We start from the raw sequence: 26,389 nt of genomic DNA, 5'->3' as shown, positions 1-26,389 counted from the left end.
TTATAAAGGTGTTGAGAACGATTGATACTTAAATATGCTATAATGCTAAGAAAATGACGAATCAAGGTCTTGGAGGTTAGTATTTATATTATAATATTAGTGGGAAATTTAGTCACTTTAGGCTTAGAGATAAATCGAATACATGATACAATGGTAGGGTTGAAGTCAAATAGGAAAAGGATTCGACTTGAATCTAATTTGCTTGCTTTTTCTAGGGTTTCTTTAGAAAAACATCCTAGGTTTGTGATGAAACTCTAGAAAGTTTTACACCTACAATTAAGATTGATTTGAAATCGATTCTAACAGAAAGTACAATCAATCAAATTGAATCGATTTATCAATAAACTTTGACATGGTTATTTCTAATCGTTCCGTTCTATTTCATTATAAATCATTGTGATGACCGTTAACCTAGTTTACGGAGTATGAGTTTAACCCGATTTCCGCAATCTTCTCCACTTCGAGCTAGATGAAAGTCGATAATATTTTAAGTGCGTACAAACGGCCCAAATCCTAATAATTTGATTTGTTCCATGAGGATACATGTGATCTTAGTAATCATAGTCTTTAGGAGATTCTTATGAAAAGGTTTTTAACTGTGATCTTTAAACACATTGAAAGATATTCGAGTTTTGCAATGCCACTGCCTGCTTTTTTTTTTACTCTGAGATTTTGAGAGCCCACAAAACTCAGTCTGAAAAAAATGCCTCACATTTCGATGTACGTTCTTGATCCTTATTTCAACGATACACTCCTGATTTCACGTCCCCATTCCAAAGCTTCTCCATGCATAACTCCATGTAGATATGCCTCTCCAACTAGTTCATAGAATTCATCTTCACCTCGTCGAAGAATGAAAGGAACTGAAGCCCCCGCTAAAACCCAAACTTCGTCAGACGGACGTAAAGATTGTGCTCCGATGCCAAGATAACCTTTGCGAGTTCGAAATAAAGTCCGGGCATCATTTGCAGCTTCTATTTCTTTCTCAAGATATGAGAACTCCTCTTTGCCATACTTGCGCGGTTGGTTCTCAGTAAGGTTGAGTCTTTGCATGGAACATGTTGCCTGAGATTCATTGCGTACTCCGTTGCGGACCCATTCCTGATAGTGTACTACGAGTTCCTCGCATTGTTGCGGTGCTGGATGTTCCCTTCGATATGTATCTGCTAGAATAGTGCGCCATACAACTTCACGTGAAGATTGAAATCTGTTGATTGAGAGGTCAGTGGGTTCATTGAGAAACCAAAGAAATTCGAGAAACTTACTTGCCACCCATTGAAAGTGGGTATACAGGGTCGAGATGAGCTGCAATCTCATATACTCCATCTAAGAATTCCATAGGATGCAAGCACTTGTTCTGTTTTTTGACCTTTTCACAGACTGTGTCAAGCAGCATGCCTTGCAATATCAAGGAATTAGGCTCAGTCTCTAAGAATTCTTGTTTCCACTCCAAATTACCACAGGCACTCCAAGTACAGTCGCCGCGCATTGACAGAGGTAAAGGCCTTCGTAGGACACTATAATCTGGAACCCACGTCGGTAGATTAGGAATAGATGCTATCGAATCCTGGACATCTGATAAGATTCCTAAGCCATAGCATTGGAGCAAGATTCTAGCCACATTAGTGTAGATATCTTGTGCCGCCATCTCATAATCAACTGAAAGGACATCTGGGAACTTTGTGAATGGTAGAGTGTCCTTTCTTGATAAACCGAGTAGCGCGTAAATGATATCTCGTTTATCAGAAGCCTCACAATATCGATGCGCGCGAAGAAGATATCGAAATAAAGGAAGAATCCGGGTAGATTCACTCCCTGCTCGAGTGGACTCAAGTTGTATAACTGCCATCTTGAAGCCTATCTCTGAATTCAATAGTATTTGATGCCTTTTGAGTCGCCTACCCTTCAAAGCATTTCTGGGAAACTTGATTAAACGATTGGTGTGAAGTTCCTTATACCATTCAGTATGGGCTAAGAACGACAATGCCTTCGAAATTGTTTCCCAAGGAATGATTTCCTTGCCGCAAGCAACGATTACATCATTTCCTATTGTGACTTCTTGTACAGCCCAGACACCTGAGAACCAAGGTCTATTAAAGAAAGCTATGAGACTGAGCCATGATCGTAATTGCAAAGGTACAATGTTGAGCCTATGGAAGTATTGTTCCTGACAATCCCAATCCAAGCTCACTAAATTTGACCACTCATCATGTGGCACCAAAGATAGTGTTTTTAGGGCTTTCACTGCATCAGAAGTAAAAGCGTCCTTCTTTCCAAGTCCAATAATGACGTTCCGAGCCTTTTTGAGAATTTTCGGCATCATTGAAATTTGGGCAGTTCGGTCCATGGGATCCTCTGGGTTAATGCACACCGAATCGATCCAAATATATCGTGTCTTCATCTTCCCGGAAGTTTTTGAGGCAACTTTCCTTCCGGTATTGATGGAATTCTTTGCATCCCCACAGATTCTCAATGTCTTGTCATCACATAGTATAATGTTATTTCGTGGAACGAGATCTCGCCGCGAGTGGGATACAACATCAAATGTCGGTGCCTCGGTAAGTTCCACTACATGGAAAGAGTATTTGGTACGACACCATAGCTTTGATGTTATCTCAAGAAGTCGAATAGACGTGGGTGACGGAAGGATAGTGTAGACAAATGGTTTGTCAGTCGCACAGTTGCGTTTTGGAAATCCTATGAAGTCCATGTCTCCCAAGTCCTGTCAAGGGGGCATGGGGTAAGGTCAATTTCTTTGACAGGTTGATATAGAATGCAAACATTTAGAAGCAAGAGGTGGATCGAGCTTGTGAATGCATGTCGGAACTTATGCCAAAGGAAGGAGCAAACTCAGATTTCTTGATTCCGTAAACACTGAAGGAAGGAGCATTATCAGCCGGATCAACCATACTCCGAACACTTTTTTTCCCCCTGTGTTGAACGATGCAAGCCTGGTGTGGTAATATTTGGGGTGATCTTTATGGCATTCGTTTTGTTCTGGGAGGAAAAAGAAATCACAAGCAACGAGCCTATCTGCAAAAGCTAGTTATTAAAATTCAGACAAATGAGACTCATCAAGATCTGGACAATCTGAACAATCTTTAAGGAGATGAAAAGTACACTTGTAAGAAGTCATAACTTTTGATGAAACTTACGATGCCGATTGAGATTTGCTTTTTAATGACTTCTAAAGTCTTTGATTCTGTTCTCTTAAATTGGCTTAATTGAATTGTCGTTCTGCGGCTTTGATATATATCATCTATAACCTTCAATTACGGCCCATTCATCAACAAGAATCGAATCTTCGTGAACTCGAAACGAGATTATTGGGATTTAAATAGTCATTTTGATACCCTATCTTTCCCACAAGACCGGTCAAAATGAAACTATTGTGAATGTGCAAAAGCCTGACAGAATAGTCATCGAGATGCGAGATGCGAGATGCCGTTTATCGTTCTCGGGTAATGTTCTCAGTTCACTTCACTGCTAGTATAATGTGTCTGTATCTTTCTCATGGAAATTGAGGTCATCTGTTCACTCGACCACAAATACATCCTGTTTTTTGAGTAGTTTTCTCCGAATACCAACCGTTGTATCCGACTATCCCCAAAAATCTTCGGTAGACCCATCTGAATCTATAAATACAATTCCTCTCTCCACCTCCTTCCTCAAAGTGCTTGCTCAACACAATTATATAAGAATGCCATTAGAAATACTGAAGAATCATAAATATAAGTGACGACAGCATCATCTCACTGTGAACTTTCACTGAAAAAGAGACATCCATATCTAATTCTGAGTCCCAGTGGCAGAATGTGTATAGATGAAGCACTAGCCCTGAAGTTTTATATCAGTCCCTGATCTTCTCATCCTCTCATCCCACATTCAAACAGCAAATTGCACAAAGTAAAATCTCTATCAAGGTCTTTTGCCACACTCGTACGAACAAGATCTGAAGTTTTACCCAGACGTCCATGGATACCAGATAATAAAGATGTGAATAAGCTACACAAATGCATGTAGTAATGCATGCGTGGAAAGATCAACTCTTCATATTCCTGCAGCAGATTGAAATTATGTATTCACGTCCTGCTTCAGGCGCTATTCACACAGTATTAGGAGGAACCCCTGAATTCGGATGGGTAGTAAAATGTGAAAAAATTCGAAAGGAGAAAATAAAATTGATTTTTGGTGGAGTTTTGTGCCACCAATGATTCACCCATCGTCCCCAACTCTGAGTTCTAAATTTGCCGATGTCGCACAATCCTCAAAGGACAGTCAACTTCTCACTTAGTCCCAACTCCATAAACCTTGTTTCTCCAAAGATCTTTTCAATAATACCAAAAGAAAGAGTGCTCGCAAAATGCTATTTGCTCTAAATAGTATACTTCATACATTATCAACTAACTACTACCTCCTAAACTACAAGATTTAATCTCTCAATAGACCCCATTTCCCTTTCATTCTCTTCAGTTTCCTCAGATTCTATGCTCCCCGGGCAAGTCGCGCTTGCGAGAAGTCACACAACCTTCCCTTACTTCAATAAAAATACACCAGTGCAACAAACTTTTACAGCTTCAACATTCTCTCAACCCACCATGACACATGGTATCAATATCTTTCGCTTGCCGGAAAGTGCGCCTCTGAAAATCAAAATCAACTTCGAATACATGTAATGACAAAATTACCTTCTTGCTCCTCATTTCTCGTACAACAGTACATCCTACAATATCCTCTTCCAGCCCGCAGCTCATCAACTTAGCCCATGATCATAGCTCCTTTTCATATTTTTGAATTTCCCCAGTGAGATCATGTGCAAAAAGCTGAAACGTTGCCAGATCAATCAGCTCATAAAATGCACATCCTCAACATACCGACTCATTATCCCACCACACGAAATAAGGATTAAAACAACCCAAGAAGAAAAGATAAAGGAAACTACTCTGGACTCCAAACAATCTTATGGCCCAATCTGCACTAGATGAACCTCACACAAGAACATAGCAAGAATACGAACCAAGAATCACAAACGCCAATATCTATGCTTCGCCATAAGTCATAACACCACACCTTTTCCTTTGTAAGTGCCAGATTTAGGAGGCAATACTAGTTTTCCACTCATCTCGAAACTTTCGAATGTGGGACTTTAGATCGAACGTTTACGAGAGGTCGACTTTTATCTCGGTCTTTCAATCTCCGCCAACAATCTCACAAATCTACTATGCAGCTCGATAAAAAAATCGGGCAATCCAACCAGCTCAGCCAAGCCTCTCCCTTTCAAACTCGCACCAGTCATTCTACTATCCGGTCCTCTATTACCACCTCTTAAGAAAGATGAAGTAGGTGTAGTTGTCGTACCGCCACCTCCAAACGGGCCACTGCTATTCCCATTGCCATTTTTCTCATCGCCAGGTCTAGGGGATTGGAGTGCTGATTCAGAACGTGCGAGTTCTTCATCAGCGAGGCGTGCGATCCAATCTGCGAGATCACGGAAGGCTGCGTCGAGGAAGGAAAAGGTGCGCATGGCCATGCGTTCTTTCTGAGTGGAGAGAGCGATTAAAGCATAGACTCGACGACGACCACGAGCAGAGGGATCAGGAATGCGAAATATATATGCGGTGGTGTAGCCGGCCATTGGATCGCCAAAGAAGATTGGGCCGCCAGATGAGGTAGTTGTGGAGGATGTGAGGTGAGAGAAGAAACTGGAGATAAAGGGGGAGGAGGGTGTGGAATTAGGTGTGGGATTTGAGGACGGTGGAAGGGTTTCACAAGAGAGAGTACGAAGACAAGATTGCCGGATAATAGAGAAAGAAGTGGGCTGTAGAGGTTCATGCGTTGATGTATAGTCAACGAAGTGGTTATGCGAAAGGAATTCTCTGGTGGTATAGGTAGGAGATGCGTCGGATCTTTTGACCGGGAGTCTCCGAGCCTGGTGCTGCTCTCCCCGTTCTTCTTTTTGGATTGCGCATTCCGAATCGTCTGAATCTGAGGATGCAGACTTGGGAGGGGTACTCTGACCTGTAATGCGCTCATATGGCTTCCTTGTTCGTAATATTGGACCATTATCGAGTTTGCCAGTTCCCGAAGGTTTAGGACTTGTGGGCATATCCTCCTTGGTCTTCTTAGGTAAAGTAAGAGCGCAATTCTCGCATGGACCTGGCTTTTCACTTGGATATGTTTTGCGAAAGCTCGAATCGCGTCGCAATTGGTTTGTCGTGTTTTGTGCATTTTGCAAAGTAGGTACTCTGGGACTTTGAGGAGGTGTTTCGCCCGCAGAACCCGCTGTACTTGACGCATTCGAAGGACTTGAGTTTACATGAAGAGCTGGCCGACTCGCCGCAACGTCTGGCTCGGAAACAATGGAATTCGTTCTGTGTGAAGTATGCGCATTGGTATTCAGAGAAGGTTCCGAGGATTTGAACGATTTACTTGTACTAGGCCTCCGAGGGATGGATTCTTCTTTTTCTGGACACGAAGTACAACCTACTGGAAGTGCTTCTGTTACCATAACCGGGGTCGGACCATGAGTGTCGCAATAATGCGCGAGACATAACTGTGGTAGAGAACACAAGGTCAGTACAAGGTCCCATGATTGTCTTATCGAAATCCCCCAAACATGCTAATTATCATTGCGAACCAGTCGCATATCGTTCACGGAAACAATTGTATTGTGCACCCATCCACCCATGAGGCAAATACGGGCGCAGCATTAAGAAAGAATAGAGGCGCGAAGGGGTGTGAACATGATGCGGATGCGACTGCGACTGCGACTGCGACCATAAAACGATTGTAGAAATTGAAAATGTGAGGGTGTGAGGGTGTGAGGGTGTGAGAGTATGAGGGTGTGAATGAATAATTTATCTTACAATTAAAGCCATAGTAATAGAAGAAGATCAATGGATGTGTGAATCAATAGGTCCTTGTCGATTCTACTTTTTTGCCTCTCACACTTTTTCTCTCTCTTCCTGTTTGTTGCCAAATTCTCGGTATTTTGAAATGTCTTAGACTTTTTTCTGCTTTTAATCCTCTTAATCCCAGTGTTGCCGTCTCTTTCTGTGGGACCTTGGTGACAAAGTGGATTTCGATTTCTCTTTTTAGGATCGTCTCACAATCTCACACTCTTTATTCTTCTGCGATTTGTCGGATATTGGATGTTTGATATGTACTCCTCCCAGTACTCGGAAGCTTTGGTTTACACCAAACAGAAGGGTGGAAGGTGTACAATAGGAACCGCAATCGAAGAAGCAAAAGCGAGAGAGCAGAGCGAGGTTATTCGTAGTAGATTTTTGGTATGGGGGATTGGTATTGATTGATTGATTGATGATTGGTAATTGATTGTCCGGTGCTTGGTCATTGAGTGATTCTTGATTCTCAATTCTTAACTCTTGGCTCTGGATAGTTGTATATGTATAATGAGAACCGGCGGAGTGAAAAGGATTCTTTGGTATTTCTTTTCTTATAAAAAAAATGGAATAGAATAGAATTGGAATTGGAATTGGAATTGAAATTGAAATTGAAATTGAATTGAATTAAATTTAGATTCTGGAACGAAGGAACCCACAGATACCCAAATGAACTTTGTTAGATCGAACGACAAGTTTTGGCGGGGGGGTTGGAGGGCGCTAAAAGCATCAAGGCAATTCAAAGGTTAATTATGAGTTCCCCAGAGATGGATATTCGAATTCATCATATAATCATCCTTATTAAATCATACAATATGAACCAGGAACAAGTAAAGTAAGTGAAGTATGAAGTGTGAAGTGTGTTCATATATTCGTATATTTCTATAAAACAATGGGTGATGAATGTTTCGAGTGAGTAGGTGGCTGAGTGAGTGAGTGAGTGAGTGATCACTTAAGAACATAGACAGCAAACTTCTCAAGGAATGCTTCGATTGATTTATTTATATTTATAAATAGTTCTAATCCATAAGAAAGAAGACACTCATATCAAAAGGTAAAGGGTGGTCAGAAAACTCTCTTGTCTTGGTGTTTACTTGCTTGCTCACTTGCTTGATCATCATGACACAAAAGAAAATACAAAATAAGCAATATCGTGGAAGAGTAGAAATAAAAGGAGGGGTAATATAAATCATCATCGTCGACTACCTAATCACCATTACCTACCCACCAAGCCCGCCTACTCCTCACGAGTAGTCACGTCCATCATCTTTGGTACCTTCTCACCGCTTCGAAAAACCGAGTATCACATATAATCCCTTCACATTCCCCGACCAATCCCTCTTCACGATCTCCTCTAGAATATATCATCATTCAAGCCACAATATCATTTCTCGGTCGTTATGTCGGAGCGGTCCGGCTGACATAGGAAATCCTCTTTCCCTACTGGTTACTGTCCGCTCGGATGGCCTTTGGTTCAAGATATCTAAGAAGAGTCGTTGTTCTGCGTGCATATAAGATTACAATGTCACGAAGTCTATTTATCAGAAGCATGCGGGGATCTACAATCCAATCAAGTGGAAGGCGGGATGGAGAAAGTATTCTATGTTACCGTTTTGAGCATCCTTGGCCGCTCAAATCATGTTCAATATGCGAAGGTGCAACATTGAGGGGGAAACTCTCAAACCCCTATAGCTCGCTACGCTCAAAATTTGAAGATATAAATTGCATTTCGCATCTCGCGCCGTCAGTCTCTCCACGGCAGTGGCCACCGGAAGACCAGCGGCGCGTCATTTATTTAGTTACTATTCGTACACAAGCATCCTCTTAATCTACATCCCATCAATATACGAGTATAATCTAAACACACCGAGTACTTCTATACAAGAATAGACACATCTGAGACCACATATTGATATCGATCATTCCCTCATTTCCTCGATAGATGAATTTGCATTTAGCTAACCACGTACGTTGTACCATCGAAAACAAGAATACACATCAATATTAGGTATTCAAAAAGTTCAAGAACATCAAGAAGAAGTTTCTCGAAAAGTGAGACATCAGACGAAAAATGAATTCTCCTTATTCCCTTCTAGCCCTTCCATTCATTTATTTCCCTTATCGCCATGCGCACTTCATGCCCTTAGTTCTTCTTGGTGTCTCGTGGTACCTTTTCGTTCTATTTGTTCCCTTGCGCTCATCCGTTCTATCAAATCCAAGGGAGTCATTTCGTATCACCTAGCAGCTCAGCCACGAGTATTTGGCCAGAACCCCGAGGTAACATTTTGCGACCCTCTGTTATGATGGCCCTCCAAAATTCCTGATCCATGGAGTGGGAAGGTCATGTATTGTAACATCACTCATCAGCGAATTGACCGACACGGAAGAATAAGTACATGTACGTGTGCTCATTGCCTCACTGCCGTGCTAGCTATGGTTACCTCAGCTCGGATCCACTTTGTACATCAGAGGTTGCAGCTTCCGTTTAATCCCTGTGTATATCAGATACTGAAACTAGAAATTGGAATTTCATACTCTCCGCCACTTTCCATGTACATGACAAACCGACCGACCGGCATGCATATGTGCGTAACATCATGTAAGGGGCTCTGTTGCATATAAACTTCGATGTTTCAAACCGTCATATATATCCAAGTTCAATGCGGTACTACAGTATCACATGTAAATCAACATCATCATCATACTCATCGAGATGGAAGTAGAGAGAAAGAATAGTATTGTCTGAAGATGATGAAAGCTATCAAGTCCATGCTCGATCCAAACTAACATCAATATCGTAGGTTCCTCCCTAATGTTTTTTTGTTATTTTTCTGTGAACACCCCTCATCCCAAGATGTCGTGCTCCCCACTTCGAGAGTGTGAGAAGTGACCATCATTGCCATTGTAAAGCACTCTCAGCAGCGCGATCTCCTGCTCTCCGCTTCTCATCAATGCCAGCCATGAGTCATTGTTGATTGAATCATCTTTACTAACATTAACCCAACAAACAAATCGTCCACCCGTTGGCACACCCGTCACCACCCATTCATCAAATGCTCATTACCATGAGCCCATAAGATGAAGAAAATAGATTTACCCATCGCCCATTCCAGAAATGCCTTTACAGCAGAACCGGTCTAGACTAGAAAAGTTTCTCCTGCGAGTACCTTCATTGAACGCCCTCCCATTACGCCATGCCGTCATACCAGAGCGAATTCGCTGAAACTTTTGCTATCCGCTACTACTCATGCGACCCAAAGTAGTTATCTGTCGAAAAAATGAAAGAGAGAAAATTGAAAAACGAGAGTCGTATGATACAAACACGAAAACTCAGCGACAGCTGAAGAAATTCATGAGCCGAATCAAACGTCAAGTCGAGTAGTGGGATGCATCCAGAAACAGCTCAACGTCGAGAGCAAAAAAATCCCGCAGCCATGTCCGTCGTAAAATCGAGTCTATCGCAAAGGGAATAGAAGGTTATATGTACAAAACTCCAAACATCATCATCACGTGTAATACGGTTGGAACATAAGCCTATTGAGCTGGTGGAGGACCCTGGCCTCGACCTCCTCTTGAGTTGTCGTAACCGTTCTGTCGTGGTCCTTGACCGCTTCCTCTACCACCACCAAATCCGCCTCGGCCCCTGGAATAGTTTTGACGCTGACCTTGGTTTTGTCTCGGTCCTTGTCCTTGTACCTGCCCTTGTCCTTGACCTTGACTCTGGTTTTGGCCTGGGCCACTCTGGCGTCCATTATTATAATTATTATATTGACCACCAGTTCTCTGATTCCCAGAGTGCTGTGTGGGTTGTTGCTGATCACGTCCTGGTCCTGATGCCTGACGGGTGTTGGTTTGGAAGTTGGATACTGGACGGGGGATGTTTTCGGGAGTCTCGTAAACATAAAGGTTCCTCGGGATACTTTGTGGAATTGGAGCAATCTCTGTCCCAAGTTCACGCTCGATGTTATACAAGTTGAAGCGATCCTCCCAACTGATGAGGTTGATTGCTAGACCGAGATGTCCAAATCGGCCAGATCTACCGATACGATGAAGATAAGTTTCAGCGTTCTTAGGGAAATCGAAGTTGATAACGACATTCACAGCTTGAATGTCAATACCACGAGTGAGTAAATCGGAGCAAACAAGGTTGCGGCAAACACCATTTCGAAAGTCGTGGAAAACGCGGTTTCTGTTGGCTTGAATCATACGAGCATGACTGTAGAAACATGAATAGCCTAATTCGGTAATCTTCTTGGCAAGAAGTTCGACTCGATTTGTAGAGTTGCAAAAGATGATCGACTGGTTGATTTGTAATTTTGAGAACAAAGTATTGAGACAATGCACTTTCTCTTTCTCTTCGACAAATGCATAAAACTGAGTAATACCGCGCAGAGTGAGCTCGTCCATAAGATTGATTTCGTAGGGGTCGACCATGTTCTTATCCGAAAAGTCTTTGACCGTCATTGGGAAAGTTGCACTAAAGAGCATGATTTGTCGGTCCTTTGGATGGAATTGAAGTAATTGTTCGATGACGATAGTAAATTCAGGTGAGAGTAGTTTATCAGCTTCATCCATGACAAACATATTGCACTCACTGAGGTCGGCTACATTCTTTCCAGCTAGATCGAGGATTCTACCAGGTGTACCGACGATAATGTGAACAGGCTCTTGGAGACGCAGGATATCATCTCGTAAGGTAGTACCACCAGTAGTAACCATAACGTTGATGCCGAGATGCTGACCAAGAGTTTTGCAGACTTGTGAAGTTTGAAGAGCTAGTTCCCGAGTGGGTACCAGGATGAGACATTGTACTTTGGTGTTTTTGGGGTTAATACGTTCGAGTGCAGGGATGACGAAGGCGGCAGTTTTACCGGTACCATTCTTCGCTCTAGCCAGTATGTCTCGACCTGTAAGGGCCACGGGGATTGCCTCTTCTTGAATTGGGGATGGCTTCTCGTAACCCATTTCGAAAATGCCCATTAACAGCTCTCGCTTGATGGAGAAATCTTCGAATTCGAGACCCTTGGTGGCGGTAACATCCTACATAAATATGTTAGCGACTTTAACGAAACATCGAGTAGAGAACAATATGTTTGAGTACCTCTGTCTGTTGCCTCGTGTCTTTTACTGGGATGTTAAGACCAGCTTTCCAGTTGTCCGAGGAAGCATTATCACTATTCTCATATCAGTGACAATTAAAGATATCCAAGGAGTGACGATCATACTTGATCTTAGTAGCCGCTAGCTTGTTTGCCAGCTCATCAGCCATTGTATATGTAGTTTTTGTTGGAAGAGGGTATCTTTAGAATAAATGTATGAGATGTGGTGTTGGGGCGCGAAAGTAAGGTCGCGTTCTATTGGAATTCGTCTTGGATCGTATGCAATTAGTTCAGCATAAAATAGTATAACACTAGAGAAGGCCGGTGGAAAGGAAGGCCGCAATGATGTTGATCTTGAAGGATGAGAATATACGAGTTATTATCGAGTTGAGGGGTGGTTGTTGATCTCGAGGAAATTGTTGATTGTTTGTGATGTATTTGTAGTGGGGTTATTGAGTGTATGTATTTATGCTTTTTCTTGTCTGCAGGATTGTGCGCATGAATTGAATTGAGTATTGTAGTCGAAGATCTGGTTTAGGTAGAGATCTGAAGTTCTGTGACGGTCGTTGTTATGGTATGGTAGTTGGTGGGTTGTGAGTTGTGGGTGGTTGTGTGTTTATTTCGAATTCTTCAATGGCTGATTTGGGTTGAGTTGAGGTGAGGTAAGAGGTGAGGTGAGGTGGTTTGGATTGAAAGGAAGATCAGAGAAACTTTAAAGGTTTAGTGTGGCTCCTAAAAGCTTTCGGCAGGCGGGCAGGCGGGAGGGCTAGAATGGAACGGCTACCAAGTAATTTTGGTACGGCACACGTGATGTAATGTTTTTAAGATTAGGACTAATGAAGAGAGGAGGGCTCGAGGAGGGGTTAATAATAAGTAACACGTACGGTACACAGGCTGGTATTATACATTCACCTTACAACAATAACATCTAGGTAGTATCTAGCAATAGGTAGGTAATCAACGGTTGAGAATATTCGAATTCGATACATTCCGAGGTCATATATAGAACAGTGAATTCGCCCATCAAGAAGCACTTGTCAAGAACCGTACAATTTGACCCTCTGTTTTATACTTGATGTATGTACGGTGGACCTACCTGAGTACGGATTCACTCAATACACGTACAGATTAGACACAAGTAGGTTTATTTTATGAAGCAATCAATGACATCGAAGGGCAATTGATTTTCCTGAAAGGCTCAGACCAAGGCAAGTGTTGCTCTTGACGCAGCAAAACCCATAAGCAGTTGTAGAATAATCTCATAGCTAAGTGTATCACAAGTAATATGATGAGAAGTTGCAATGTAATAGAGATCTTTCTACTTTAGCATCATATTATTTGGATTAATATTCATTTCTCATTTATTATCCATATACCAAGTATATCCATACCAAAAGCACTACCTACCTATGACGCCAAAGATTGGGATGACATTCCACAAATTTAGAATGCCATCGCATCTGTCTCTCGCTCCCTTTTGATTTTGACATCGCTTTCGTCTTTCATCAGAGCAGCGACAAATGATCTGAAGTAGTCTACGTATGGCTTCAGGCTCGTTTTCTCCCAATCTTGTATGCTTTTTCCATCCGTATCCCCATCTTCAGGTGGAGTCCACTGATCGATCTCGCCAAGAAGTTCGGTCACAGTTGGTACAGCGAGAGGATCAAAGTCCACTAGATGTCTAGTATCTATAGGAACACATACTCTTCCTGTGCCTGGGTGTACGACAAAAGGACTTTTGAGTAAATGGTTGAGGTGTTTGCTGACTTCGATATCGAGTCGAGGGTACGTGTATTCGAGAACTATATCTTGCTTGGCTTCTAGTAAGGCTCTTGGGTCCAAACCCTTGGTGGATTTTGCCAATGCATCAATATCGGCCCATTTTGACGTTGATGACCGTCCAGGAGCAGAGCTCCATTTTTTCCGTAAACTTTCATTTAGTGTTCTGTCAGGTAGAAGCTGTAATAACTTGTCGATTTTATCGTCTTCCTCCCATGGATCTTGATCGTGAAGGATGTCGTCTTGGAAGTGACTTTTGAGTATATCAAGACTTCGTCTACTTCAGATTAGTAAAAGGAACAATTAAAGTGCACATGTACATACAATACATGCGGGTGCAATGGTCTTTTCACATTAACCTTTTTCGCAGTTTGCGATCCACCTCGAATGACTTCTAGATATCCGGCAATAGCCCTTCTCTTCTGGTCGTCCATTTGCCTAGCTTTCTTGTCGCATACCCAAGCGTGAGCTCCTCTCCTTCCAGAGTATACCCACATGATATGTTTAAAACCAAAATCATCTCGTAGCGCAACATCAACCACTTTGATGGCCATCGTAATGAATTGCCAGCACTTGTTGCAGATATTTGCTTTGTCACAGCACGTTCTGATCTCGTCGTAATCCGTCAAATCGATATCAAAGCATAACTCCTTGGCTATTGGTCGAAAGGCGGAAGACTTGCGAAGTGTTTTGCGATCCCTGGGATTTGTACTATAAACTGGACCAATTTCGAATCTGGATGGCATGAGACGAAGGACATCCTTACGTAGACTGAAGTTTATTAGCGTAAGTGGGCCTAAATGATACACCATCACTTACAGATCGGAGGTTGGGAATGCTTGGTATCGCAAGTATGCATCGTTTTGAAGGGTGAAGGCAAATTCACGATGTCCAAAGTCGGTTGAGGGCGTCGGAGAATGATTAAGCCATTGAAATAAGTGGCGCCAAGGGAAAAGTCTCTGATAAAAGGATCGCATAACTTCTGGATCTGATGCTCGCGATGCAGGACCTATATTTCTTGATATCTACTTAGCTTCTGTGCCTGGTACATGGCTTTCAATACTTACACTGGGGAAGCTGGCGCTTCAGGTGAGCTCGACAGCTTTTCCTCTTTCGCATTTATACTTGGGAATTCATCGTCAGACTCTGTATCTGGAAACAATTCTAATAAATTGGGCTCGGTTTTCGCAGCCGCCTGAGGTATCGCCTCGCCTTGAACTCCAGCATCTGCCATTGTAATATCTTCGTCATCATTCAACTCAGCAACCTGCGTGTCGGCAGACGCAGCCTCTGCTTCTTGACTCATTTGTGCGTCGTCCCGGATCTCTTCGTTATCGGACATATTGTCTTGTGATTGTATCGAGGGTTCTTCGGGGGAAACAGAATGTGGCATAATGAGGTGCGTGTATGTATTCGCAATTTCCAATATTTTATTGGAAGTAACTTATAATAAGCCTTGAACCGAAAATCAATTTAAACATCCTACGCGTGTGACGCGATCAGTCAGTCCCCTTTTCGCGATTAAGGTTATGCGCTAAGATAAGCTGATAAGGATTGACGAATTCGTGAAGTACCTACCGAGCTACCCTACCTCGCGACCGACAGAAAAAACCGAACATCAAAAATCTTCACCTCAATCAAAATTTGATATGTAAACAACAACTCAATATAATCTTTTCAAATCTTTAATAATACTTATTTATTAATTTATAATCTCTATAAATTAATTCAAAAAGATTTAAAACATAAAATTAAATTATTACTAAGTTGTGAAAAAGAATCATTTTCAAATTTTCGTTTATTTTGCAGGATTGGTGTTCGGTTTTTTCTGTCAGTCGCGAGCCTACCTAATCTAATCCACTCCACCTGCCAAATTCTTACCCCAAGAAGATGTAATGATTGGGAAACATTCTCGAACTCTCGGTATTCTTGTTAACCAAACTTTAATAAGATTCGAATTCATCTTACTTGTATGCTCAATGTCAGAACAGTAACGAAATGTTATGCCGGCCTCCTTTCTCACTCGAATTCCGTAGGATCACTCAACTTACCTATGGAATTCGAAGGCAGTAACCACCTTGATATTGAATGCACTATTCAAAGGTCCCCCTTTCCTTTCGACAATGTAATGAAAATAATCAAAAGAGAGGTACCACGAGAGACGTGCCGAGAAAAGTGCAGTACTTGTGTTTTCTGCTGTTCAAATACTTTCAGCATCTCTGCTAAGAACCCGTTCTCGTATCAAATCACTTTTTGAACCCAAGAGATTATAAATCCAATAACACAGATATCTCCTTCCCATTGCTGGATTGTTCAAGGCACAATGGAATCAAGTCATCCTTTCAATGATTTACTAAAGTATATGAGATTTCTACTTCCCTGTTACATTCATGCTTACACAATCTCATCTACAGTTCCCCCTTCGCCAGGAATTGGTCTCCATTCTATGTCAAATTTCGAGGCAAGCGACTCCCAATAATATATCACGTCGAGAACAAACGTGTGAGTACTAAAAACACGTTTTTCAATGACTTGGGCTTGCACTGTACCCATGATGAACCTTATGTACTCGATGATTGTTTTCAAATTCCTTTACAGTTGTTCCTGCGATGGTTGCAAGAAGACCAGATGGATACGATATTGAGTGAGGCTAAGAGGGAGCACAAACCCTTATTCAATGAGACCTGGGCAATTGTCGTTGTGCACTTGTGTCTACTTTGTGAGTGTTGGGAATTTCCCGTTGCTTTCAATGCAGCAATGGATCATTTAATACATCTACGAGACTTTTCATTCATGATGCCGCACCAAATCGAGGCCATTTACAAGGCTACCTGCGCTGGATCGGGTTTGCGTCGATTGATCGGGGATCTCCTCTCGATTGGAAAGTATCAAGAACAAATGGAGCATTTGGGGTTACTCCAACGTGAGATTGTCGGGGAAGTGTTTGAGGAGCTTTTGGATAATATGATAACACGTGAACTTCCCGAAACCTCGTTGTTTGATGATGCTGGCAATGTTAGAAATGGTCAGTTGGCGGAATATCACATGAAGTTATAGGAGAAGACAAAGTGTCCATCATTGCTTCCGGTGCTTCTACTGTTTGTTTTGCGGATACAGCGCAAGTTCTGAAATTGAGGGGTGGTCTATTGTTTCAAGAGGTACTGAATCTGTGAACATCGCAAATAGTTATAGCTGATACACATAGCATTCCTGTAGCTAAAGTAACGTATAAAAGCCGTGTGTCTAAACATCAAACCTTTCAACGTTTATAAAACGTTTGTACAACTCAACAAGCGGGCTAGCTTATGTATGCTCATTGTGATATGCTCCATAGCTGGATAGTTCATTCATGGACCCGTTAATTTACAGGAATTTAAGTTAGGTAGGTCATGTTTATACCTTATTGTATATATATCGCCTGTTCATCCTTCTATAGCATGGGACCTCACACTTAATGTTGGAGGCCAATCATCCGGACTTTACCTGTTGGCTATCATGCTCTTGAACCTTGATAATAGAATATCATATTAACATAATCTAATTCTCCACTACAAATACAACAACCATGCCATTGAAAATGTAGAGCCTATGAGATTTACTCGTTTAACCAATACATAAGCGTCAGCAGAAGTGCGTTCACGGAAGCTATAAACCAACTCGCGAAGCCGAAAGCACCTTGAAAATCTTCTTTGGCAAGTGACCATGTCAAAGCTATAATCCCGCTTATCACTAGCGCCACAAAGTTTATAAAGAAGATAACTTTGTAATTCGGGCCTTCATCAATATGGATTCCCCATCCCAAAGCAACTGGTGCAGCTCCGTTATCAAGTATACTTGTTTTGCATTTTCGTGGGACTCTTCTCATCCAAAGAAGAATTCCTGTAGGACTGGTGCATTTCAGATAGTGTAAGATAACATTATCCGGAACAGGAAGCTCTCCTTCATCAAGTGGACATGGATGGTATATCCAGCTGTCATCGTCTACCTCTGTTTTGGGTGGTAAAGAAAGTGGTGTTTGTAAAATACCGACGCGATGACGTTGCTCTACAGAAAACTAGTATTTGTGGTTAGCAGTTGCAATGGGATAATGTTTAAGCACATACCCGTACGAAATATACAGATGCTGGTTTGAGAAGCCAAAGTTTGGATCGCGCGCCGCGCAACTCAAAGTATTTTTCACGGATCCGTTCGAACATATGCTCGTCAAGTTTTGCACCAACGAGATTAATCTCGCCAAGTCTTTTGAGATTCTCACTAACGTTTACACAGAGTTCCAGAAAGGTTACTTCTGTCAAAGTTGATAAGGTCAATACGGAAGATGTTGGTGTTGATAAGATCAATGACGAAGAAGTTGGTATCGTAGAGACGAATGCTGGTGATTTTGGCGTTAATGTTGTCAACGCTTGCGATGTGGATGGAGAGGTATTCGTGACTGAGTAAGCATGATGGTCACTAGATGAGGCCTCTGAATTCGGAATGTCAGAGAATGCTCTGATATGAAATTGTCGACCTGCTCCAGTCCGAACGACTCGAACCTCCAATAATGCTGCGCTTGGGACGCTATGCAGTATCGCATGTATGTCTCGCAGGGCTTCTGGCGATTTAGCTTTGAAATCCGCATAGAGTTGCTCGCCACATTCCTAATAATTCAAGTTAAGATACTTCTATACTTCAAGCAGTAGATTACTCACACAAGTCCAATTAATCCTCTGATCGCCTTCACGGACTCTTGGGCGAAGAAGATATGAAAGTGTATTTTTGAATGTTTGGATAACAGACGTATGATAATAAGTCGATTCTTCAAAGATTTGATTCTCAGCTATCGCTTCACGAGATGAATCAGTCGTCTTAGTATCAGTTGGTTTACCATCAAGTGGCTGTTCGCTCGGATTTTGACAGATAGCCTTATTATTCCTCATTGAATGGGCGGCTTCGAGATTGTCCGGTGTCTTTGATCTTCGCATAAGTTTGCTTGCATTTTCCCTACTCAGAGTCTCTGTAGACTCTCTTCTTGATCTGCATATCTCTCTCAGATCATCTGGAACCGATAAATTGGGTCACATGAGCTTTTGTTGTAATTTTTGTGGATCCATGGTTTCTTTGCTGTATTGAAATGACATTGAGGCTCTGATAAACTGGCGTGAAAGTAGTGCGCGACACTTATGAATAATAACTTCTGTGGCCTATTGCTTTATACACGCACCTTGCAGGCTTCCGCATGCTGAAGATATGATCCGAAAACAAATTCCCTGGCTGAATCCGATGTGATTAAATGCTGTAACTTTACTATCTGAAAGGTGTAGAACTGGGCGATTATCAAGCAAATGTCTCGAAGGATATAAAAGCGATGGACCTTATGAGATTTAAACTAGCGGGCTTCAGCTTACCCCTCGGTGTATATTTCTGTCTGAGTTGTATTACTTTATCTAGAAGGCGTTTTACTGGTGTAATCATGCCACAAAAAGAGCCTTGCCTATGCATCGGTATGTCATTGTAGCCTCATAAATTTCAAGTGTGCCACGATTTCCTTGTGAACTCCGATTTTCTTAGTATGGCTGTTCTTGATATATGCATGGCAAGGCTACTATGTCAGCAAAAAGTTGGCTGTTCATCCTGGGGCCAATACCGTCAGTAGTACTAATCAACTCATGAAGATCGAATATAAAAGAAACATATATCACGTTAATGATGATTGCAATGCTTCGCCCTCTCCCATGCCTTATTCTTCGACTTACCCGGCGATAGGGAATCATATCTTGATTCAGTGCGATGGAATGTTTGAAAGTTAAACATTCTTTCACTAATAAAGGGATTCAATCGATTTGGTATTGTGATTGATATCTATTTGGATAGATAGAATAAAATGATTATGATCAATTCATTCCGTATGCCTCTCTGTTTCCCTTCTGTGCGTATAAGTCTGAATTGAATTAAAGCAAAAAGATTTATAGTTCACACAAGATCATCCATCATCAGATCTGAAATAAGAAATAGAGAGATATCTAGATCTTTCCGGGCCCAGTAAATTACCTCTAGGTTGCCAATCACTCAATCATCTAGTTTAATCTAGACTACAAAGGCTCATCATCCAATGTGTTATAAAAATCTGTTACATGATTTGCAGTCAACCCTTCATAATCTACTTTCAATCCCTTATGGTTTGGATAGGATTCTGTGATTGTGACTCAGCAGTATGTATATTCAAAGCTCTTACACAAAATTTAAAAGCTAACAATGTTCATTTACTCAAGTTAAGGGCCATGATTAACTACTACCCTGTAGCATCAGCCGAAGACATGTTTTTCATGCCAAGGTTGGACACAGATATTGAAGTGTCAGAGGATTCTACGTGTAATGAGATAAGTTTACAATCAAACTCTGGTATCTACACATAGTCTGTAGTAGGGTCTGTATTAGACAAAATCTCTAGAAACATCTGGTTGGGTATATCAGTAGATGCATGGACATCACGCCTAAATATATATCCCATCTGGAAATTCATATATGCTATCCAACACTAGATATTGTAGATTAACACGAGATGTATGCTACGCAATTAATAGTTATTGTTTGAGTCTATGATATAAAATCCACTTGGGTATTCTGAACTACGCGAATGAAAGAACTCCTACAACTATGAAAAGAAATTTTGAAATTCACCAAGATTCGCCAAAATCCCCCGAAAGGTCCTGAACCCGGACTTCTAGAAGAAAGCATACGCCAGTTTCCACCCTAAATTTCGAGAAAAGCTCCAGAGTTCATATAACCCCCATAACTCCCGCCAAGAGATCGCCTATTTGTTGCCTCTTATCTCCTCTAACCTTCCTACGCTTGCTTGGTCGAGATTCTGGGCCACTAGCGTCGTCACCCATCGTCTCGTCGGCCTGTTGTCCAGTTCTAGTCCTAGCAACAGGTATCGTGATACGTGTACAGACGTAACCCTTTGCGCCAGCTCCGAGGTTTTTGCTAGTGTATTTGAGCGATCTATCACTCAATCCGCCATCGTAAAATGGCTGATGCAAATCCGCCCGCGATGGTGTATAGAGTAGCTCTGGACCGAGACGAAGAGAAGCAATTGGAATAGAAGATATGAGTTCGCCAGAGACCATAGGAACAAATTCGCCGATCTTTAGGCCAACGGCACGCAAATCTTCGTCGTTGCGAAGCTCGCTGATTCGATTGAGAGAGGTAAGGGTACGGAATTCCCAAGTTTCAAGCTCACGATATTCCTTACGACTGATATAATCCACAGCTTCAAAGTGGGAGAGACCGGTTCTCTTGAGTTTGGCGCGGCCAGCAGGGGTTCTTTCCATTGCTCTTACTTGCTCTTCGGCGTGAAGGTACGCGCTATTTCGTGCTGCGGACGGAGATCCTCCTGTAAGTAAAGTTGGTAAATCTGCCCGAGGTATCATTGTAATTTTGGCTTTATGCCACAGAGGTTTGGCAGTGGATCTACGGATTGGTCTGGCCTGTGATAATTGTTGTTAGCAATTGTTTTGTTGAAACAGCATATGCAAAGCACGTGCTCGAGCAAGTTCAGAGAAATTCAGAACATAAAGGTCCGTGCTCAGACTATTACCGAGATTCTTTCAAGAGAAAAAGGGGTTCAAGGGTTGAAAGAAACGACTTACAGGAAGTCCAAGACTTGCGCGCATAGCCATAATATGCTTTACACAATCTGACTGCAAGATTTCGAGTAATGCTCCATCAGGATGTACTTCCCAGCCAAGTTTCTCAGCGCTGAGTTGAGCCAATCCATTGAAATCACAGTCCATGACGTCGAAAACAGCTAAAGCAGGAAAGTCGTTTAGGTATGGGAAGCAATTATTTGTGATTTCCAGGAAATTTCGAAGCTTTAAGATTCTCAAGACTTTGAATCCCTTTCCCTTTGCTGCCACTTCGCTCCAGGTTTTGATTACTCTGTCTCCGAAGCTCGTATCGAACTGCTTACCGGCAGTTCTTACACGATTATCATGCTTTGGATTAGAAATCTCGAGAGCTACTAAGTTAACAAGTGTAGATAATTCGACCACATTCGAAGTACTGAAAGCAGTGGTAATAGATAAGTGTACAAGAAAGTCGAAAGTAGCTGATTTGAGCGGCTTCGTGTAGACAGATAAGGACGGAATTGGCTCTGCGACAGAACCACTGTATCGAAATTGGTTTAAAATGGCACCTTCTTGTCGATCGAGAGCTTTTGAAAAAGCCTTCCAAGTATTAAAACTGTTGACACATCTACACCCAAGAGATCAGTTAAACTCAGGACTTGTATGCAAGATAATTGTCAAGGATCTGTAATTCTGTGCCCCACAATAAAGACTGTACAGGTCCTTGCAGTAATCCTCGATTCAAGAGTAGAGTAAGAAGAAAGAATACTAAAACTAACCTCTTTGACAGTTCCCGCCAAAGAAACTCGAGCTGCGTTGAAGGCATGTTCTTGATGCTTTCATAGGTGATACTGCTAATGTTCTTTACAATCGAATCGACCGAAAGTTGCATTAAACGTGGCACACAAGGTTTTCTGCGTCTAAATTGTGCGGCAATTGCTTCTCCAGCAGTGAACTCTTGATCATCGTCAGATTCTTCCCAATTTGCTTCGAGAAGTTCCCTAAATGTCTGTCAGATTCCATCTTATGAGAAAAAAGTGGTGAGAGAGAAGGGGCCAAGTTACTCAAATTGAGAATCCCAATGATAATCCGAGACTTGGAGTTCCCGTGAAGTTGTTTCCTGAGATACTAGACCGGAATCTGGGTCAATTATTCGTCTGGGCCCATCTAAGACGCTGCGCGGAAGAGTAATAGAGGGCTTAAGAAGATGAAGTCCTCGAGCACGCTGGCTCCGCTCACGGAAGTAGCCATTCATTCTCGTGGTTAGAGACATAATTGTGATAGTTTTTTTTTAATAAAAAAAACAAGGAGCTTAGGTGTATGAAAGATTGATGACTGTAGTTATTGAAGGAGGCTTTCGAAGGATACGATTCCTCGCTCGCATAGAGAAAGGTTTTCTGCAATTTGCTAGATAAGCTTGGCGCTTGTAGCTGCAGAAGAAGACTTTGGGTCTTTTGGTGTGTTGTTTGGTACAATGACTTTGGTTGTGAAGGAGATTCGAACAGATCTGGATATAGCTTGCGACTGTAGCATAACAAACTGAGTAATTAGTTGCTACCTTAGGTGATCAAATTATTTCTCGAGCCGAGTAGATTAACGGGTGAGATACCTACTGAGAGGAAGATTTGGTCGACAAAAGTCTTTCTTTGGATAGAATGGCAACTGGGTTCCTTATGGCAGCAGGAAATCTCCAAAAGATCGAGCTCGATTAATGAGTCTGTATTGCAGTGGAAAAGAAATTTAGTGAACTCAGACCACCAACACAAAAAGTGGAAATTAGACAAATTAAAATTCTAGAACTTTTGACTTCCGAGGCTGAATCCGCTGCGAGTATTTGGGTTTCAAAAGTCTAGCGTATAATATTTAAAGAGCGTCGAAGTAGAAGAAAACGGGACGGGTTGAAACTTGATATTGAGAAAACGGAAGAGGCGGCAATGAGGTGTCGATTGGTATGGCAATTCAATTGAAATTGATGCCTTAGGAAATCAGACTTGCTTTGCCTTACCTTGCCTCGCCTCCAGCCGTCTTCTGAAGATTCGGATAATTTGTATCATTCCATCAAGGTTCTCTATCATATCATTTCTTAACTCACTCGAAGAGAAGCTTTGAAAATACGCGTGTTTAACGTGAAGTTTATGATGACTCAGCATCGCGGCTACCTTTTTCCGTCCCGCCCCACCAAACACCGACCAGCTCTGAACTACATTCGAAAGATTCGAGCTTCCGAGGAGGAAATATGTCGGCGTGAAGAAGCTTCAGGTATGGTAGGCAACTTTCTTTTTAGCTTAGCTAAGTGCTTTATTGTGTCGTAGGAAGTTTGGTAGTTGTTTTCCAACTCGTGATTTACGAATTAACGACAAGAGCGCGGACCTTGCATGGATGAGAAAGGCGTGTGGAAGGCATTTTCTAAGCTCTTTTTCGATGATTCAAGAATCTTTCAGATAGAATGGATTCATTTAATAATATTCTGGGCCCATATATTGACTGTCTGTGGAGCAGCTAGAGAGTTTTCTATCTCGCTTGACAAGATCTTTCAAACATGGTTGTGGTGAAGATTCTGTTATCTGGAAGGGAAAGGTTGAGATGTAGGGGCAGGATGTGAGGTTTATATGCACCCGCTTTATCACCAACTCTACTCATATGTGAATGGCATGAGCGAAATGGTTGAGAGAAGGGCAAGCGCCCCGATTCCTTGTGGCCATCGAATCATGGCGTCCAGATCGGCGATCATCCTCGAAATTGAGTCGTAAGATTGAATTGACAACAACGAGTTCGAGCAATAACGAGGTGTATCTAAATAATGTTATCATTTTGACGGAATTGCTTGAGTGGGCATCTACTAAAGTCAAACTTTGGGTTATTGGAAGAGTGTTGTTGAAAATTGTAGTGTCAAGGACGAAATACTGTGAGTGGGAGAACGATGGCCGTTGGTTTATGTAGCTGCAGGCGGCCTAGGTGGAGGTAGCATGTTGTCAGACGAAGAACCCCTAATGGTCTTGTATCTTTTGAGCTCAAATGTTGAGAAAGAATCATATGTAGTGAAAGAATGCATTACTCCTCATTTACTATAAATCTCTTTGGAGCCATGAAGGTTCAATGTTCAAAAATGATTTTCATAGTAAACCAATGTTCTAAAATAACCCGTTTCCACCGTCCAATTATTTATTCTTCCCATCTCCATTTGATCATATTTCTTGAACTATTCCAGGCTACCCATGCTAAAACCCGTTCCTCAAATTCTCATACTTACTCCCCGGATACTGAATACAATTCTCGCTCCGCTCCAAAATGCCCAAAACGTTGACCACGTTGTGAATTAGAGACTTTTCTGGCTCTGGATGATCGGCCGAAGATTCCCACCACTGTTTCATTTGGGTTAGGATCATGCTGCAAGCGGATTGGGGAAAAACATACCATGGCACCACCAAGACCTCTTTGCTTGATGTAGTGAGCCTTTCTGCGGGCGACCTCGACTGTGTCGTATGATATGAGGGTTTTTGTATTTTCATTGTATGCTTTATGGTCCATTAGCGTCTCCTTCCTATCTCGTCGCATCGAAACATCCACCCGTAGTGCCATCTTGGAACCACTTTTCTTCCAAAGATCAAGAAAGGGCATCAAATATTGAAAAACGCAGGTAAAGAAAATGTCAACTCACAATAACTAGCACAGGTTTCCTCATCCACAATTTCCCTCGCACCTTCCTGTGGTAACTTTTTGAAATCATGTACGCCATTTTCCCAAGTACCCTCTCCCACCCCGTTAAACGGTTGTCCCAATCCCTCAGTCCCCTGGAAGGCCCTCCCATAAATCGGCATCCCAAGTACAATTTTATGGCCATGTACTCCTCTTGCCTCATATGCCCTAACTGCATTTTCTGTATTAAACGGCGTGGAGTTTGGGTTATATTGGCTAGCATGCACATTTGCTTGGTGTCCTGCAACACTATCCCACGATCCCGCATAGTCGTATGCCATTAAGTTCCAGAAGTCGAGATACTGGTTCATGCCGTAAATATCCATGTTATTGTAATTTTGAGGACCGGCTGGACATGCTACCGTAAGTTCAAAGTGGTGGGGCGTAGGGAGAGTGTTAGAATAACGGTCCATGGCTTCCCTACATTCTCTCAACAAAAGAACGTAATCTCGGGCTTCTTCGGCGTTCTTGGGATATTCCCAATCGATGTCAATTCCATCGAATCCCAAATTCCTTATCAAATCCACTGCACTCTCTGCAAATTTTCTCCTTCCACTCTCCGTTGACGCTGGTTGGGCGAAATTGGAGGAATAGGTCCAGCCACCAATACTAAGTAATATCTTCAAAGATCGATTTCGTGATTTGAGGATGTTGAGTTGCTTCAAGCAACCATATAAGTTAGTACCAACGTCATTCCAAGAATCGCCTTCGAAATGAATATCGGTGTCGGCCCAGCCGTCAGTCATATATACCTCGCCAGAATCTGGACGGACGTTGGCGAAGGCGTAGAGAATATGGGTTAATTTCTCGGCAGGGAGATCTTGGGGAAAATGTTTGCGGCCGTAGATTGCCCACTGGGTGATGTTAGTACATGTCTTGCCATATTATTGTTATAATGTTGCCATCTCTCTTTCTCCGTTAAAGTCACGAGATCATCGTGTACACTTGTACAGCATCGCATCGTCGTCCCACCACATCTTGAGACAGAGAGAAACCGGAAGGTCAATTTCTTTCCTATTCCCATTGTCCGGATTGACCCTTGGAAAGGACCTCCAATTTTCATCCCATGTCTTTGAAGCGTCGAATCTCTCACCCACTCAGAACCTCAATACCCTCCCCCCAGATTATACAAAAGAAAAGGAATGAAACAAGGCGCATACATTTACAAAATACGCCACGGCGCGATATCCATTACCACCACCCATGTTGTCCCCTAAACCTAGTTCTATTTCCCCTTCGCCGATAATTTCTAGGTCTCCTTTACTCTCCTCGCCCGATCCTAGATCAAGTCCAACGATTTCCCACG

The 26,389-nt window shown here is 42.2% G+C and overlaps 8 protein-coding genes across 8 annotated transcripts; 1 reads left to right on the top strand and 7 right to left on the bottom strand.

Moving 5' to 3' along the window:
* Positions 1–735: 735 nt before the first annotated feature.
* On the bottom strand, positions 736–2,710 carry EAE98_010237 (uncharacterized protein; the record flags this gene model as incomplete). Its single annotated transcript, XM_038957858.1, has 2 exons — positions 736–1,207; positions 1,266–2,710. 2 exons carry the CDS (start codon positions 2,708–2,710, stop codon positions 736–738), a joined length of 1,917 nt encoding a protein of 638 aa, XP_038805870.1.
* A 2,466-nt stretch (positions 2,711–5,176) lies between these two features.
* Positions 5,177–6,878, bottom strand: EAE98_010236 (uncharacterized protein; the record flags this gene model as incomplete). The annotated part of the gene is made up of 2 exons (XM_038957857.1): positions 5,177–6,553; positions 6,867–6,878. 2 exons carry the CDS (start codon positions 6,876–6,878, stop codon positions 5,177–5,179), a joined length of 1,389 nt encoding a protein of 462 aa, XP_038805869.1.
* Positions 6,879–9,029: 2,151 nt separating this feature from the next.
* Positions 9,030–12,668, bottom strand: EAE98_010235 (uncharacterized protein). The gene is made up of 3 exons (XM_038957856.1): positions 12,128–12,668; positions 12,004–12,076; positions 9,030–11,942 (listed from the first exon to the last, which is right to left on the bottom strand). The coding sequence occupies exons 1-3, from the start codon at positions 12,169–12,171 to the stop codon at positions 10,437–10,439; spliced, it is 1,623 nt and encodes a 540-aa protein (XP_038805868.1). The 5' UTR covers positions 12,172–12,668; the 3' UTR covers positions 9,030–10,436.
* Positions 12,669–13,444: 776 nt separating this feature from the next.
* Positions 13,445–15,173, bottom strand: EAE98_010234 (uncharacterized protein; the record flags this gene model as incomplete). The annotated part of the gene is made up of 4 exons (XM_038957855.1): positions 13,445–14,057; positions 14,105–14,551; positions 14,600–14,797; positions 14,848–15,173. The coding sequence occupies 4 exons, from the start codon at positions 15,171–15,173 to the stop codon at positions 13,445–13,447; spliced, it is 1,584 nt and encodes a 527-aa protein (XP_038805867.1).
* Positions 15,174–16,103: 930 nt separating this feature from the next.
* Positions 16,104–16,837, top strand: EAE98_010233 (uncharacterized protein; the record flags this gene model as incomplete). Its single annotated transcript, XM_038957854.1, has 2 exons — positions 16,104–16,138; positions 16,195–16,837. 2 exons carry the CDS (start codon positions 16,104–16,106, stop codon positions 16,835–16,837), a joined length of 678 nt encoding a protein of 225 aa, XP_038805866.1.
* A 538-nt stretch (positions 16,838–17,375) lies between these two features.
* On the bottom strand, positions 17,376–18,873 carry EAE98_010232 (uncharacterized protein; the record flags this gene model as incomplete). The annotated part of the gene is made up of 4 exons (XM_038957853.1): positions 17,376–17,834; positions 17,884–18,420; positions 18,472–18,796; positions 18,842–18,873. The coding sequence occupies 4 exons, from the start codon at positions 18,871–18,873 to the stop codon at positions 17,376–17,378; spliced, it is 1,353 nt and encodes a 450-aa protein (XP_038805865.1).
* Positions 18,874–20,538: 1,665 nt separating this feature from the next.
* On the bottom strand, positions 20,539–22,660 carry EAE98_010231 (uncharacterized protein; the record flags this gene model as incomplete). The annotated part of the gene is made up of 4 exons (XM_038957852.1): positions 20,539–21,249; positions 21,412–22,015; positions 22,167–22,388; positions 22,452–22,660. 4 exons carry the CDS (start codon positions 22,658–22,660, stop codon positions 20,539–20,541), a joined length of 1,746 nt encoding a protein of 581 aa, XP_038805864.1.
* Positions 22,661–24,605: 1,945 nt separating this feature from the next.
* EAE98_010230 (uncharacterized protein) lies at positions 24,606–26,288 on the bottom strand (the record flags this gene model as incomplete). The annotated part of the gene is made up of 4 exons (XM_038957851.1): positions 24,606–24,749; positions 24,802–24,902; positions 25,046–25,937; positions 26,244–26,288. The coding sequence occupies 4 exons, from the start codon at positions 26,286–26,288 to the stop codon at positions 24,606–24,608; spliced, it is 1,182 nt and encodes a 393-aa protein (XP_038805863.1).
* Positions 26,289–26,389: the final 101 nt, after the last annotated feature.

This window comes from Botrytis deweyae (genome assembly GCF_014898535.1).
Source record: "Botrytis deweyae strain B1 chromosome Unknown BDEW_034, whole genome shotgun sequence".
NCBI classification, from domain to species: Eukaryota; Fungi; Ascomycota; class Leotiomycetes; order Helotiales; family Sclerotiniaceae; genus Botrytis; species Botrytis deweyae.
This window is presented reverse-complemented; position numbering and strand designations above follow the sequence as displayed.

Bases quoted from the DNA above. Each gene is read 5' to 3' on its own strand.
- EAE98_010235 (XM_038957856.1), bottom strand. From the start codon at position 12,171: ATGGCTGATGAGCTGGCAAACAAGCTAGCGGCTACTAAGATCAA. The intron at 12,077-12,127 runs GTATGATCGTCA...ATATGAGAATAG, and splicing joins CTAGCGGCTACTAAGATCAA to TGATAATGCTTCCTCGGACA. The intron at 11,943-12,003 runs GTACTCAAACAT...ATATTTATGTAG, and splicing joins ACACGAGGCAACAGACAGAG to GATGTTACCGCCACCAAGGG.